At 41.0% G+C, this 13451-nt stretch overlaps 2 protein-coding genes across 2 annotated transcripts in view; one reads left to right on the plus strand and one right to left on the minus strand.

Annotated features, from left to right (window-relative positions):
- Positions 1-13451, minus strand: part of fam216a (family with sequence similarity 216 member A) — a 36694-nt gene that overhangs the window by 19062 nt on the left and 4181 nt on the right. The window lies entirely within an intron of this gene.
- Positions 3152-11935, plus strand: LOC141784040 (uncharacterized). The gene is made up of 10 exons (XM_074661722.1): positions 3152-3161; positions 5311-5746; positions 6440-6557; positions 8836-8922; positions 9143-9243; positions 9344-9445; positions 10127-10253; positions 10371-10478; positions 11333-11491; positions 11613-11935. Exons 1-10 carry the CDS (start codon positions 3152-3154, stop codon positions 11736-11738), a joined length of 1374 nt encoding a protein of 457 aa, XP_074517823.1. The 3' UTR covers positions 11739-11935.

A 13451-nucleotide genomic window follows, 5' to 3' on the forward strand; every position in this document is an offset into this window, starting at 1 on the left:
AGGCGTGGTCATGCGTCATCAACGCGTCATCAGTTACACTGCGCCTGTGGTCTTAATGTTCAGGCTGATCGGAATCCTTAAAAAAAAATCCTGAATCCGGATCATGATCCGGATCGCCACCAAAAGCTGCTGTCCGTCCGCGGTGAGAAAGAACAAAGCGGTAGGTGACGGGATGAGAGACAACGTAGTGTAACGTTATACAGACATAACAAGGCTGCTGAATGAGAAACGGAAACACACCGTGTTAATAATACGCCGACCACCTCACGGTACCGCCAGCTGAGACCTGTGATCTGTTTTTAAAGTCACGCACCTTGGCGGAGGTCTGCGCTCTCCGAGTGCAATTCTAGTTTCCATTTACAACGTTAATCACGTGTTTAAAACTGTTTAAAACTGCGACCGGTCAAAACGTATTTTGGTTATGCCGTTTATGTCATGATTTCACCTTGGCAGTCTAGTGTTTCCTTTTGTTTCCTCTGTTTCCCTGCCCTTTTGTGTCCTGTGTGTTTTTCCTTGTTTGTCTAGTATGTCAGTGTGTTGTGAGGTGTGGCCTTCCTCCTCCTCCTCCTCCTCCTGGGCAGGCACTGCTGGAGCAGCTGACAGAAATTAACCTATCATCACACGCTTTGTCCCGACAGTTTTCATCTGAGGATTCACCAAGTGTTTCAGACACCATTCTGCCGGCAGCCTTGGTGGTGGGGACGTTAACCTGGGAGGTTGAGTCAGCAGTTCGGGAGGCTCAACGTGAAGAACCGATCCAGGTACTGGCCCTGATAATTGTATGTTTGTTCCTGTGTCAGTTCGCTCCCAGGTCCTGCAGTGGGGACACGTTTCCTGGTTCGCTTGCCATCCAGGGATGAGTAGGACATTGTCACTCCTCAGACGACACTTCTGGTGGACCACAATGGAGAAGGACGTCAAGGAATACGTCCTCGCCTGCACTGTCTGTGCCCGGGGAAAGACATCTCATCGGCCGTCTGTGGGGTTGCTTTGCCCATTACCCACTCCTGGTCGCCCTTGGTCCCACATCGCCTTGGACTTTGTCACCGGTCTCCCACCTTCTAATGGTAAGACAGTTATACTTACCATTGTTGATCGATTCTCCAAGGCCGTTCATTTCATTGGTCTTCCCAAGCTTCCTTCAGCACATGACACGGCTGAACTCCTGACTAATCATGTTTTTCGTCTGCATGGTATTCCTGTGGACATCGTCTCAGACCGTGGTCCTCAGTTCATCTCTCAAGTTTGGAAGTCTTTTTGTCAAGCCCTCGGAGCCACTGTCAGCCTGTCTTCTGGTTTCCACCCTCAGACGAACGGACAGTCAGAGAGGGGTAATCAGGATTTGGTTGGATACGTTGTGTTGCTGCTACTAATCCATCTTCTTGGAGTTCACAGTTATGTTGGATTGAATATGCGCATAATTCTCTCTCTTCTGCTGCCACTGGTGTATCTCCTTTTGAGGCCTCATTAGGTTACCAGCCCCCACTGTTTCCAGCACAAGAAGAGGAGTTGGCTGTGCCATCTGTGCAACACCACCTTCAACGCTGCCGCAAGGTCTGGAAGGACACTATGGCTGCTTTACTTCGGATGGCTGAGAGAAACAAGAGGATCGCGGATCGTCACAGGACCCCGGCTCCCGTCTACATCCCAGGTCAGAGAGTTTGGTTGTCCTCCAGAGATATTCCATTGAAAACTGACTCCAGAAAACTGGCTCGCCGTTTCATTGGACCTTTTGAGATTGAGAGAATTATTAACCCTTCCACTGTCAGACTCATCTTGCCTAAATCTCTAAGGATTCATCCATCGTTTCACGTTTCCCAGCTGAAACCGGTCCTCACTAGTCCTCTGGTCCCTCCGACCAATCCCCCTCCTCCCGCCCGGATCATTGACAATCAGCCGGCTTATACGGTCAGACGACTAACGGATGTTAGACGTCGAGGCCAGGGCCTGCAGTATCTGGTGGACTGGGAGGGATACGGTCCAGAGGAGAGGTCCTGGGTACCTCGTTCCCGCATTCTGGATGCTGACATGGTTCGGGAGTTTCATCAGGCTCATCCTGATAAGCCTGTAAGATCACCTGGAGGCTCTCGTTGAGGGGGAGGTACTGTCATGATATCACCTTGGCAGCCTAGTTTTCCTTGTGTTTCCTCTGTTTCCCTGCCCTTTTGTCTCCTGTGTGTTTTGTCTAGTCTGTCAGTGTGTTGGGAGGTGTGGCCTTCCTCCTCCTCCTCCTTCTCCTGGGCAGACACTGCTGGAGCAGCTGACAGTAATCAACCAATCATCACACACACCTGCAGTATATCTACCCCAGTCTTCCTGCCAGTCATCCCAGATCGTTCCGTCGCCCTCAGTGGTACAAGACACATTCAGGCTCTCTCAGTATATTGCTCTTGACTTTGCTTTTGCTCATGTTTTGGGATTTTTGGACTCACCTTGTTTTTGCTCTTTGCTCAGGTCTGTTCACCTGCCAGCTGTTGCTGCTTCCTGGTTCCAGCCTGCCTGCTCACTCCTACCCTCTGCTCCTCCTCGACCTGGATCCTTGCCTTAGTTAATTACCTGCCTGTTCACTCTCCGACGCCATTCCACCGCTCGGAGTTCAAGTGGATTCATCTGTCCCTCTGCAAGGATACCTGGACACCCCCTCCCCGTGCCCCCCGTTCCGTGATTTGAGTATTGACATTATTACTGCCACGTTTCGGACCTCCAGGAACCCCAGCCCTATTCACAGTACCTTTTAATATTTGTGTAATACATTATTATTGTTACACTTTGAAAAGACTTGTGTTTGAGTCCACGCTTTTGTTGAACCAGAACATAACAGATGCTCACTCAGAGATGCAATCAGCCAGAGCAGGAACCTGCAGCACTACAAAGCCACAGCTTAAAAACACAATCTGGATGAAGTCTTTGAAACTGGATATGAAAAAAAATAAGAAATTAGCAGTAAAGCGCAAAAGTTGGAGTAGCGACAGCAGGACACTTTTATTAGAGGAAAACAACCACACACAAGATGGTAAGACTCTTTTATATTTATGAGTTTGCTTTGTTTGCACAGTTTATACACACACAGTTTAAAAGCAATCATTATTATCTTCTATATCTACTATTGTCTGTCTTGTTAGTGTAGAATTATATTTCAATACAGCTTGAAATGAGGCCAGGTTGGTTAAATATAAATGTAGATACTATTTTCTTATGTGTGTTTGTGAAATGTGCAGCATAGAACATCTGAAAAACTGAGTTATGAAGTGTTCTGTGACATAGAAAAACAAAAGTGCAGTAATGATGACTTTAAAAAGTGAGTAAAAACAGGTCTATTGAAGTGTGTTTCAAGAGGAGATATTAAAAAGATATAGCCTATAACAAGTAAAAACTGAACAACCATGTAAGGGTGGAGCCAAATCAAAGTGTTGGAGCACTATCTGGAAAACTGTGATACCGCAGTTCAAATAAGATTTTATCAAACTGCAGCATGGTGTTGCTATCAGGCATGCCGGGGATTCCCATGCACCTATGCAATCTAAATTACCCTTGTGTCGTGCAGAACTACAACCTAGTTGATGTGTCACTCATACCATTGGTCCTGACTTTATCTTATCCTCCCTTCTTCAGAAAACAAACCTGTTATTCTGCTTTGATATGTCTGAATGTAACACAGTCAAGAACTCGATTGAAGAACCAGAAATCCTAAAACCAAGAAATGAGTCAGCATTTTAGCACGTCCGGTTCTCTTGTTTGGAAGTCAATGGGTTTCTCTGAATGGGTTTTTAGTTAGATGCCTGAAATAAGGTCTGTGGTTAACACAAGAGATTTTAATGTTTTGTTCTACATGGCTTAATAAGACTACTGAACGTCATCACGCCGACTCATCCGTCTTTACAGCCTTGTTGTTTATACTCGCGTTCATGCAACCGTGGTGTAGTTCGTTTATAGCCTAATGTTACTTTTTTACTTCTGGAGATTGCATTTACAATACAATCTTTTGTGGAGATTATCTTGCTGAACAAAATGTTTAAATATCATAAACGTTTGTTTGAAACAGAGCTTATTTTTTTCAATAATCCAAAAAGCCAATGGCAAAATCCCATTGGCTTTTTGTGGAGGGAACCAGGGCGATGCTAACTTTCTGGTTGGCCTACAAAACTACGTCATCCCTAGAGGACTCTAAAAAGTATTGAACACGTGTATATGTTTTCAATAACACGTGCATAAAACGAAGTTGTGACTTATCAAACGCATATCTCTTCGAAATGACAGCTTTACTGTTTCAACATAATATAAGGTGATGCAGAGAAATGGCAGTAAAAATGTTCAGGGAGTAGCGTTCATTTACGATCAAATATCGCTCTTCTCACGATTTACAGAATATTGTGAATTGGGTCGCGATGGTTTGTCATTTTTTAAAAAGTGGGTCTGGGAAACACTGGTATAATGTATAACAAAGCATCAATTTGTTTTCTGCTGTAAAAATCTGGCATGAGATTTAAAATACTCAAGTAAAGTATCTCAAAATTGTACTTAAAGTAAATATACTTAGTTACGAGTCAGCAGAATTGAGACATACATGTTTAATTTCTTTGTATTTTAAAGGGACTGTAACTTTTTAAGCGTATAAATGTATGCGGTCGGGACACATGTGCGCTTGCATATGCACGCTCACCTGTGGTCTCTGCTCCTCTGCCTGCTCGCCTTCACTGACAAAATGCGCGCGTTCTCGTTCAGCTCGCTCCACCTCTAGATGTGAACACGCGCTCACTCCACACTGCAGAAGAGTTAGTTTAGCTCTGAGAATATCTAGTGAATGTACAGTGGACTTTGTGCAGAAATAACTGCTGCAGCTCCTCCAGACCAACAGAGGTTTCCCTTGTCTTGTGAAGTGACGGGGCTCCGCAGAGAGAAATGTTATTGTGTCCCACCGGGTGCCGGTGTCTCCCCTGTTCCCTCCGGCTGCGGTCGGGAGACGATAACGTTTCTCGCTGCGGAGCCCCGCTGTTTCCTGGAGGCTGAAGCAGGAGAAGCCAACACAGGATCGGCATTGATTCATGGAGAGACCTTCGTCTGGTCAGCTAACATTACTGCCAAGCAGCTGAAATATAGAGTGATATTGTGGTTTTAGCTGATGTGTGTCGCCTCACTGTTTTGAGCGATGCTCGTTCATGTCTATGTAGAGCGAGCCCGACGCTGACTTTCGTTGACTTAACAGCCACAGGTGTCGCAGTTAACAAGCATTTCTGTAAGTTACAAATATTCCCTTTAAAGTAAGATTTACAGTGTTTTAACCTAAAAAGCTTTTATTTCACTCTTTCATAGGACAAGACCAGGCAGGTACCAGGTGTGACAACCCCTCTACTCACAACAGACTGAGCGAGCAACAGAGCGAGGACCAGATCACACCTCAGGAACTAGCTGAACTTCTAGATGTTGCTGATGCCAACAACACCTCTGAAGATGGATCTGAGCCCAATACAGAACAGCAGCACATTGTTCGCATCATGCAAAGATCTGTGTGCGAGCACTTCCCAAAGCTACCAGCTGATGTGGACCAGAACCTCCGTCAGCACCTGTTAGAGGTGCAGGAAACTGTGCATAACAGGCTTGTGAGGCTGGGCCCCCTGTTGCAGTCTATGGGGTTGATTGAATGCTACCATCGTCAGACATTTGATCACCTCGATGTTCTTCTCCAGAACGTCAGCTCCCCCCAGAACTCCCTTTTGCTGATGAAGTGGGTCCTACATACGTATCTGAGGTATCTATCTTTTCACATACTGAATCTTTATTTACCTCAGCTGCAGAGGGCCTTTATTTGAAGCAGGCTTATATTAGAGACAGGCCTTTATTCCTAATTCACCATTTGATAAGTTTATTTGGTCATATTTTAGTATGAAGCTTCCTTCTTTTCTGATTTGCTCCTGTTTATGTTTGATATCTTAGGAAAAGTTATTCCTAATTTTTCGTGCGTTTTCCTACGAATGTCCAGCAACACATGACACACTTGTCAATTTCCGCTCCAGTCTTTTCAAAATAAACTTCCATCTTCACTGGAAACAAATTGGTTATGGAGGTTATCCACCCATGTATTAGTTCATGACAACCACTCCCCCACCCATTATTTGAACTTTGGACTTTTATTTGGGCTTTTACACTGGTATTTCGGATTAAACAAACAAGAAGCTCTAGGTGGATTTTGTTAATATTGGACAGAGCCAGGCTAGCTGTTTCTACTTGTTTCCAGTCTTTGTGCTAAGCTAAGCTTATCATCTGCTGGCTGTCGCTTCATATTTAACATATGCTCATCCAAATATTTGCATGTTAACATACTCAACTTTTACAATCTACCTCTTGTATGCTGAATAACTCTTTCATTATTCTGAATACACGATAGAGAACTGAAACATGCTGCTTCCCAGTTCTGATGTTGGTATTTTTGGTACTTTCCCAGTCAGGAGCTGCTTGGCAGTCCTGACCTTCAGGAAATGGATCCCATTAAAAAAGTCGACCTCCTGCTGCTCACGGAGTGGACAACAAGGGCAAAGGATAAACTGATTAAAAATGTGCAGGTATGAATACTAACTCTCCTCATCATATTAACATATATTTGTTTAGCCTTGTACACCTTTGTAGGGATTTGGCAGTAACAGGTTTGGTTATTAGCAAATTAATTAATAAATAATAATAGAATTATTAATATTAATAAAGATTATCAATAAACATTAATAATAAACGGGGCACCACCCTGGGACCAATAACCAAAATGTTAATATAGTCTCATTATATATGCTAAACTATCAATTTGGAATGTTGATTAATAATTAAATTAATAACTATAACCAAAATAGATAGTAAAGGTTGAAGGATATCGGAGTTCTTGACATAGCAGAGGTTGGCATTATTCACTCTTGTACAACATTAAAGAGACCAGCATGTATATTCCACAAACATTTATTTACAAGATAATAAAGGTTTAAAACACAATATTAATCTCACTAAATAACTAAGCAGTGTGAGTGTGTGAGTGAGTGGATGGCTTCTGGTCTCAAGATGTCTGCCTACAGACAAAAGGGGCGAGCACTGCAAAACTTCAAAGATGGCCGCCAACATGTCACCACATGGCCTCTTTGTTCTTCGGAACACATGGAAGGACAGAGAGAGGGTGTGATGTGGGGGTTAAGATTATCTGAGGCTGTATGTTTATGTTTAACTAATTCACGGTTTCTATATGTGATCTTAATGTGTGTCAGATAATGCAGTGGGTTAGAAAAGATGGTTAGTTTGCATGCAAGACCTTGTCTATGTGAAGCATAAACTAAACACATCAGATGTGGCGAAACCAGATACCCAAATACAAATAATATCACAACAGTCAAACTCAATGAATAACATTAAACCAAATCAATACAAGTACATTCTACAAATCAAGGTTGAACAGTCTTGCTCAGCCATGTGCAATTGCTACAGCTAATGTAAGCCCAGTACGTTACCAATCCATGGAAGAAAAGGGGTTTGTAATTCCATGTGTTGAAGTTGTGGTTCCAAGTCAAAGATGTCGTCTTTGCTGTGCTCCAATCAAGTTGTGCAGATTAGAGGAAGCTGATCGCTCCAATACTTCTTCCCAGCAGCTTGATAGCTTGGTGCTAACTTCCTTGCGGTTGTTGCTGGAAGTTAGTTGGTGAAAAGGCAGGCTCTCGCGTCTTCTGCATTTTTGGTTCCTTGAGTTCTTATGACTGAGGCCATAGATCAGAGCAGCAGCTCACCTCCACAGGTCAGGAGGGGTGAGGAGAAGGTGAAGAAAGAGGAGGAACAAAGAGATTCCCCTGGTTTTGTCCTGGGTGAATTTCCCACCTCTGTGTGAATGCTACAGTAGCTATGGCTGAGCTTAGTCCACAGCCAATGACTGCATGACTCAAGGATCCTGAGAAGCGTAGTTCATTGTCTTTGCCACCAGAAATGGTAGGTCCCCACACCTTTCATGAGGGATTTATTGTGTGTCTCTGTATAACGGAGTCATGGAAGCACAGCACATCACTGTGGTGACTATTTGAGTTACTTAGTAACAGTAACCTCAACATGAAGGACATTTTGTCTCAAACCAAAAAACAGATAAATGAAAGCAGCTGTGACAAACCCCCCCCCCCCCCCCCCCACAAATCTCAGCATCTAGCCACATAAACACTGAGATATGTGTCCACTTTGTGGTTTAAAGCTGTAAAAACAAACTACTAAATTAACATTTAAAGGAACATTCTGGTATTCCAGGAAATGTACCCTCCAAATAACTTTGCTTCATTTAATCCTGTTAGCTACAGGGTTTTCTTTTTAAGAAATGCTCCTTTGCTAACTGCTTCCAAATCCACAGAGCCACATTTTCTAGCTGTGAGTATGTATAACGTTACATAAATTAAAACGTATGACTCAAACAGCTTTAGAGTCATTCAAAAAATAATACTAATTAAACAATTTTTTTTTACCAAGTTACTACTTGTATTAGAAATAAATAAAAAATTCAGTTAATTTCTACGATCTTTTTTTTTGCCAAGTTACTGGTGTACGATTTATTATTTTAATAATAAATACAAAGTCTGTTAATTTTTAAGATTTTTTTTACCAAGTTGCTGGTATATAATTTATTATTATTAACAAATAATTGACTTTCAATTCCTGGCAATATATGTTTTTGCTATTATTTCACCCACTGACCTTAAATGGTAGAACAATGGTTAATAACAGCAGTCGAGAATATTATGTCATGTATTAATCCAAAATTATATTAATTTCTAAATTACTTTGTCTTTTTTTTCTGCTCCTTCTTCTGATGTATTTCTGTGTTTGTGTCCACAGGAGGAGGTCAAACGGCACCTGGAGAACATCCTGCAGTATTCGAGCAGCAAAGAAGATCACAATAAACTTTACATGGACACTATTCAGGTACTTAGTGAACCATATACATATTATAGGAGTGTATGTTTTTACCGCGAGACCACAGGGAAAGATTTATGTGTTTATGTGCATATATAACTTTATTTTCCTCTAAATTGGTTTATTTGTTAGTTTTTTTTTAATGTATTTCTATTTGTATTTTGATATTGTGTCTCTCCCTTTTTTTAAATGAAATATTTATTAATTTTTTTTGTTGTTTCTCTTTAAGTGCATTGCTGCCATGCCCGAAGAAGCACACAAAATCAGCACAAAGCTGTCTCATCATGTGCAGGAAGTTTGTTTCCAAGAGCTGCTGGTGTTTCTGAGGAGGTGAGGATAAATTATTTATTTACACAGACCTTATGAATACAAATATCACCAATTAAAGTCAGTACATTGCAATAAGATGTATATTTTCTTTGGTTTGTAGTTACAGCGCCAAGCAGACTGAGATTCTTGGAAAAGAAGCAAAAATGGGCAAACCAGAAATGAAACACTTCTTCACGACTTTGAACAACTGTAAAGAACTCAAGTGAGTATATGAGCACTTCTGTCTCTTTGCTTAATATTTACTTTAATTCACTTCAATTTAAACTCAAGATTCAAGATGTTTATATCTGGTCAAACAAGTACAATCGTGTGAAATGCTTTCGCTGCGAGGCTCCATAAAAGAAAGAAAATAAATAGTAAATATAAAAACATTTAAAGGTGCTATTGATAGATTAATTGCCAGGCATTTACCGTCAATCTCAGACATTTATCTGTTTTTTTCCCACACTAACTGACGACCCACAGATACCAGCATCGAGGCTTACAAGCCTTGTTTAAAGTGGGAAAGTCAGATATCTTCCACAGAGATAAACAAAACATTAATTTTGGACACGCCAAATTTCTTTTAAATTATCAATTCACAATCATTTTTTTTTTTAAATATTCATCTACATGAAAATACTATCAATAAGACCTTTAAAATATATAATAACAAAATATAAGAAGCAATAAAAAATATGAATTTAATAAAAACAGTAATGAGAATACATGTCTGTTATTGTTTCTTAAGGCATATTTTTAGTTGCAATCAAGGTTTATAATGAAAAACACACTGTTGAAACAGCAAATGTAATATAGAAATGCAGTTAAAACACAGGATGTACGTCAATAAAAGGCTTAAGAAAATAAAAATGATGATGATGTTTATGATATTTCCTCTCAGGCAGCACGTCCAGACCAAAACTAACGACATCACGACATCCCTTCTCGATGAAACTGTGAAAACGCTTGAAAACCTGGAGGCTTTTACTTTGAAACTTCTGATGGAAATCGTGGCTGACATTGCAGAGGTAGCTGTTCAACTTAATCACAAATACACCTGTTGTTTTATTTCAAAAGAGGCACATAAGTCTATTTTAAAATTAAATTTAAATTTAAATTAATCTTAATGTTTTGTTGAATCACAGAGACACCTGAAGAAATACTTCAAATCCGTGAACGACGAGTTCGACCTCCTGATCAACGCAGTAAAGAGTCATTTCTCCGAGCTGTCGGGCTTTCAGGATATACAAAAGGTACGTTAAAAATAATCTGAGCTTTTACAGTCTTGAATTTCAAATCTTTTTTTCCCACTTAAATCTTTATTGGTAAAAGATTTGCAACATTAAAAACCGATAAACAAACAAAAAAAAAAATATTTTTTAAGATTTGCAGGTCTGTTTTAGGAGTGCCAAAATAAAAAATAAATCTGTAAAAGAATAAGAAAATAAATGTGGAAATATGAAGAGGAATAAATAAAAGAATATATTAGTAAATTTAAAAAATAGAAAAATAAATAAAAGAATAAATAAGTACATTTAAAAAAAAAATTATTTACCCATTTATTTGTTACTTATATATTCTTTTATTTATTCCTCTTTATATTTCCACATGTATTTTTTATAAACCCTAACCTATAAAACAATTATAAAATAAAATAAATATTTGTTTTAACCAAGTATCGTCCCACACTTCCTTCAGAGATATTACAGATAAAGTACCATACAACTCTCATATCCTAGCCTGTTTGTTTTAACACTTATTTGCTGACATTTCCCAAATGTATGAGTGATGTTACATCATGGAAAGGGAGGAGTGAGCGGAGGGGTACTCGGTTGGTTGCAATCTGCAACCACACCACTAGATGTCGCCAAATATTCCACACTGTCCCTTTAAAACAGGAACGTTTCACCTGAGACTTGACTTTGGTTTTATTGAAATGGTGAATGATGTATTTGCTGACAAGCACTATAAAAGTATAGAAAAGGAACCCAAAAGGCAGCTATGTTACATACTGAAAAATAAATATCTTTATGTCTAAATACGTCGTTGTTCTTGTTCTTCTTGACAAAAACTAAACAGTGTCTCTGTCCGTCTTTGTTTCTCTCAGGAAGTGATGGACGACACCTACAAGCTCATCGCTCACATTTACCTCAAACATCTCATCGAAATCAGCCTGAAAAAACTGAAGAGGAACTGGAGTCATGATGATGTTGGACAAAAAGTGGCCAAAGATGCTGAGCTGCTGCACGACACCATCTCAGACCTGGTGAGATCAACGGACTGCTTGTTCTTATGTCTCGTTCATGACGTTTATTCATCAGCAGCTGGATTAAATCCTCACTGGTTACAACATTAATGTGTGACCTGTGTGTGTTGTGTTGTGTCAGGCTCCTGATGTCCGACAGAGCAACCTCATGCTGCTGAAAGTCAAAGAGCTGTTGGACTGCAAATGCCCCGAGGCGACGAAGATGACGGTTGCAGGCATGCAGCAGGAATGTTACACATACAGGTAAATCACTCTGATGTTTCTCACTCACATCTGTGTCCAAGTTTTGTGTCCATGAGCGTTGCGTTGGCCCTCTGTGTATGTTAACCTATAATCAGTAAGGTCCCATATCGTGCTCATTTTCAGGTTCATACATGTATTTTATGTTCTACTAGAACATGTTTACATGCTGTTATGTTAAAAAAAAAACTTTATGTTTCTCTTATAGTCTGCCTGAATATACCTGTATTTACCCTGTTTTAAACGCTCCGTTTTAGTGCATTTCAACGGAATTGCGTTGCTAGGCAACAGCTGGGGTCCATGTTTACTTCCTGTCAGCTGATGTCGTTCACATACACTGCAACCAGGAAGTAAACTGGGACACATTTAGAATGTTTACGTTTTAAAACTGTGAAATGGTCTAAATATTGTAGATTTGTGACATCACAAATGGACAAAAATCCTGACAGCTTATTTCAAAAGCTCGGTTTCTGAATACGGCTATGTGTATTTGTTGTTTTGTTGACTAAACTTAACCAATCGTTTCACAACATTAACCACGTAGTATTGTGTGTTTCTGCAAGCGTGATACGAGGCTGAAACGTATTTAGAAAACGCATTTTTGGTTCAGAAATGTCGACATTCAACGTATTCGTGGTTTGCTGAACAATGCCAAAAACATGTCTGGCTGCCGCTTGGTCAGTGCCCCTCGGTATCGGAGACCGACGCACGGGGTACCCCTCTTACGTTACTTTTGGACGGACCGGGAACAACGTGTAAACATGCGTTCGTTACATGCATAGTGTCCTTTCAAAATAAAGCTCCGTTTTCAGAGGAAGTTTAGGCAACACAACCACTTAGTTAGGGTCAGGAAACAGTCGGGGTTGACGTTAACTTCACTGACTAGGGACTCACGGTACCGACGAGTCACGTGACTAAAGACTGACGTGACAAAATAAGTCAACACGGGACAAACAGTCTCCTGGTTGAAAGTGTTTGTTTGACACATCTACCACCCTTCCCTGTCCGCCCTTAGCAGACTTTCACGCTATTAATACTCAGTCACTTGCTCCGACCATCGAATAACGGCGAGGGTGGGTTTACATTGGAGTTAGTTGAAAGCCTGGTTTGTCACATACTATTGCTAAAGGGCGCCTCAGTACGTCGGTTTCCGATGCCAAGCAGAACCTTACCAAACAGCAGCATTTGGCGATTTGGGTGTGAGAACGAGTTGGGCGACTGGGTTGGGATTTTGTTAAAGTCAGCATCTAGTGGCCATTAGGGGAACTGCGTCTCACCAACTCTTCCTGGTGTTTTGTCTGCAGCGAGGACCTGGAGCTCCTGCCTGCTCTGCTGCGATGGAAGGGTCTCCCCAGAAGGCAGATTAGGGAGGTGCAGAGTGTCCTGGAGGACGTCCCTGGCTATCAACACAAACCCAGATCTGCATGTTGGTGCTGCTGTATATCTGGTGTAATCTGAGCTGCTCTACGAGAGGATCGACTGCAACAAGCAAAGAGGACCGAGCTGATTGTCCAAAACACTCAGGAGTCGTGAGCTTTTTCGGATCCCCTGAATCCTGTTATAGTCCACTCCGTTACTGGTGTCACTTCTCTTATCTAATCTAAAGATAGAGACGCAGACGTGTTACAGAAGTCCGTGTACAAGTAGCTGCCTATGAGTATGTCACTGATTTCCTTCAACTGTTGTCATTTAAGAAAACTGGATATTTATTTTTATCGTT

Source organism: Sebastes fasciatus, chromosome 15 (genome assembly GCF_043250625.1).
Source record: "Sebastes fasciatus isolate fSebFas1 chromosome 15, fSebFas1.pri, whole genome shotgun sequence".
In the NCBI taxonomy this organism is placed as follows: domain Eukaryota; kingdom Metazoa; phylum Chordata; class Actinopteri; order Perciformes; family Sebastidae; genus Sebastes; species Sebastes fasciatus.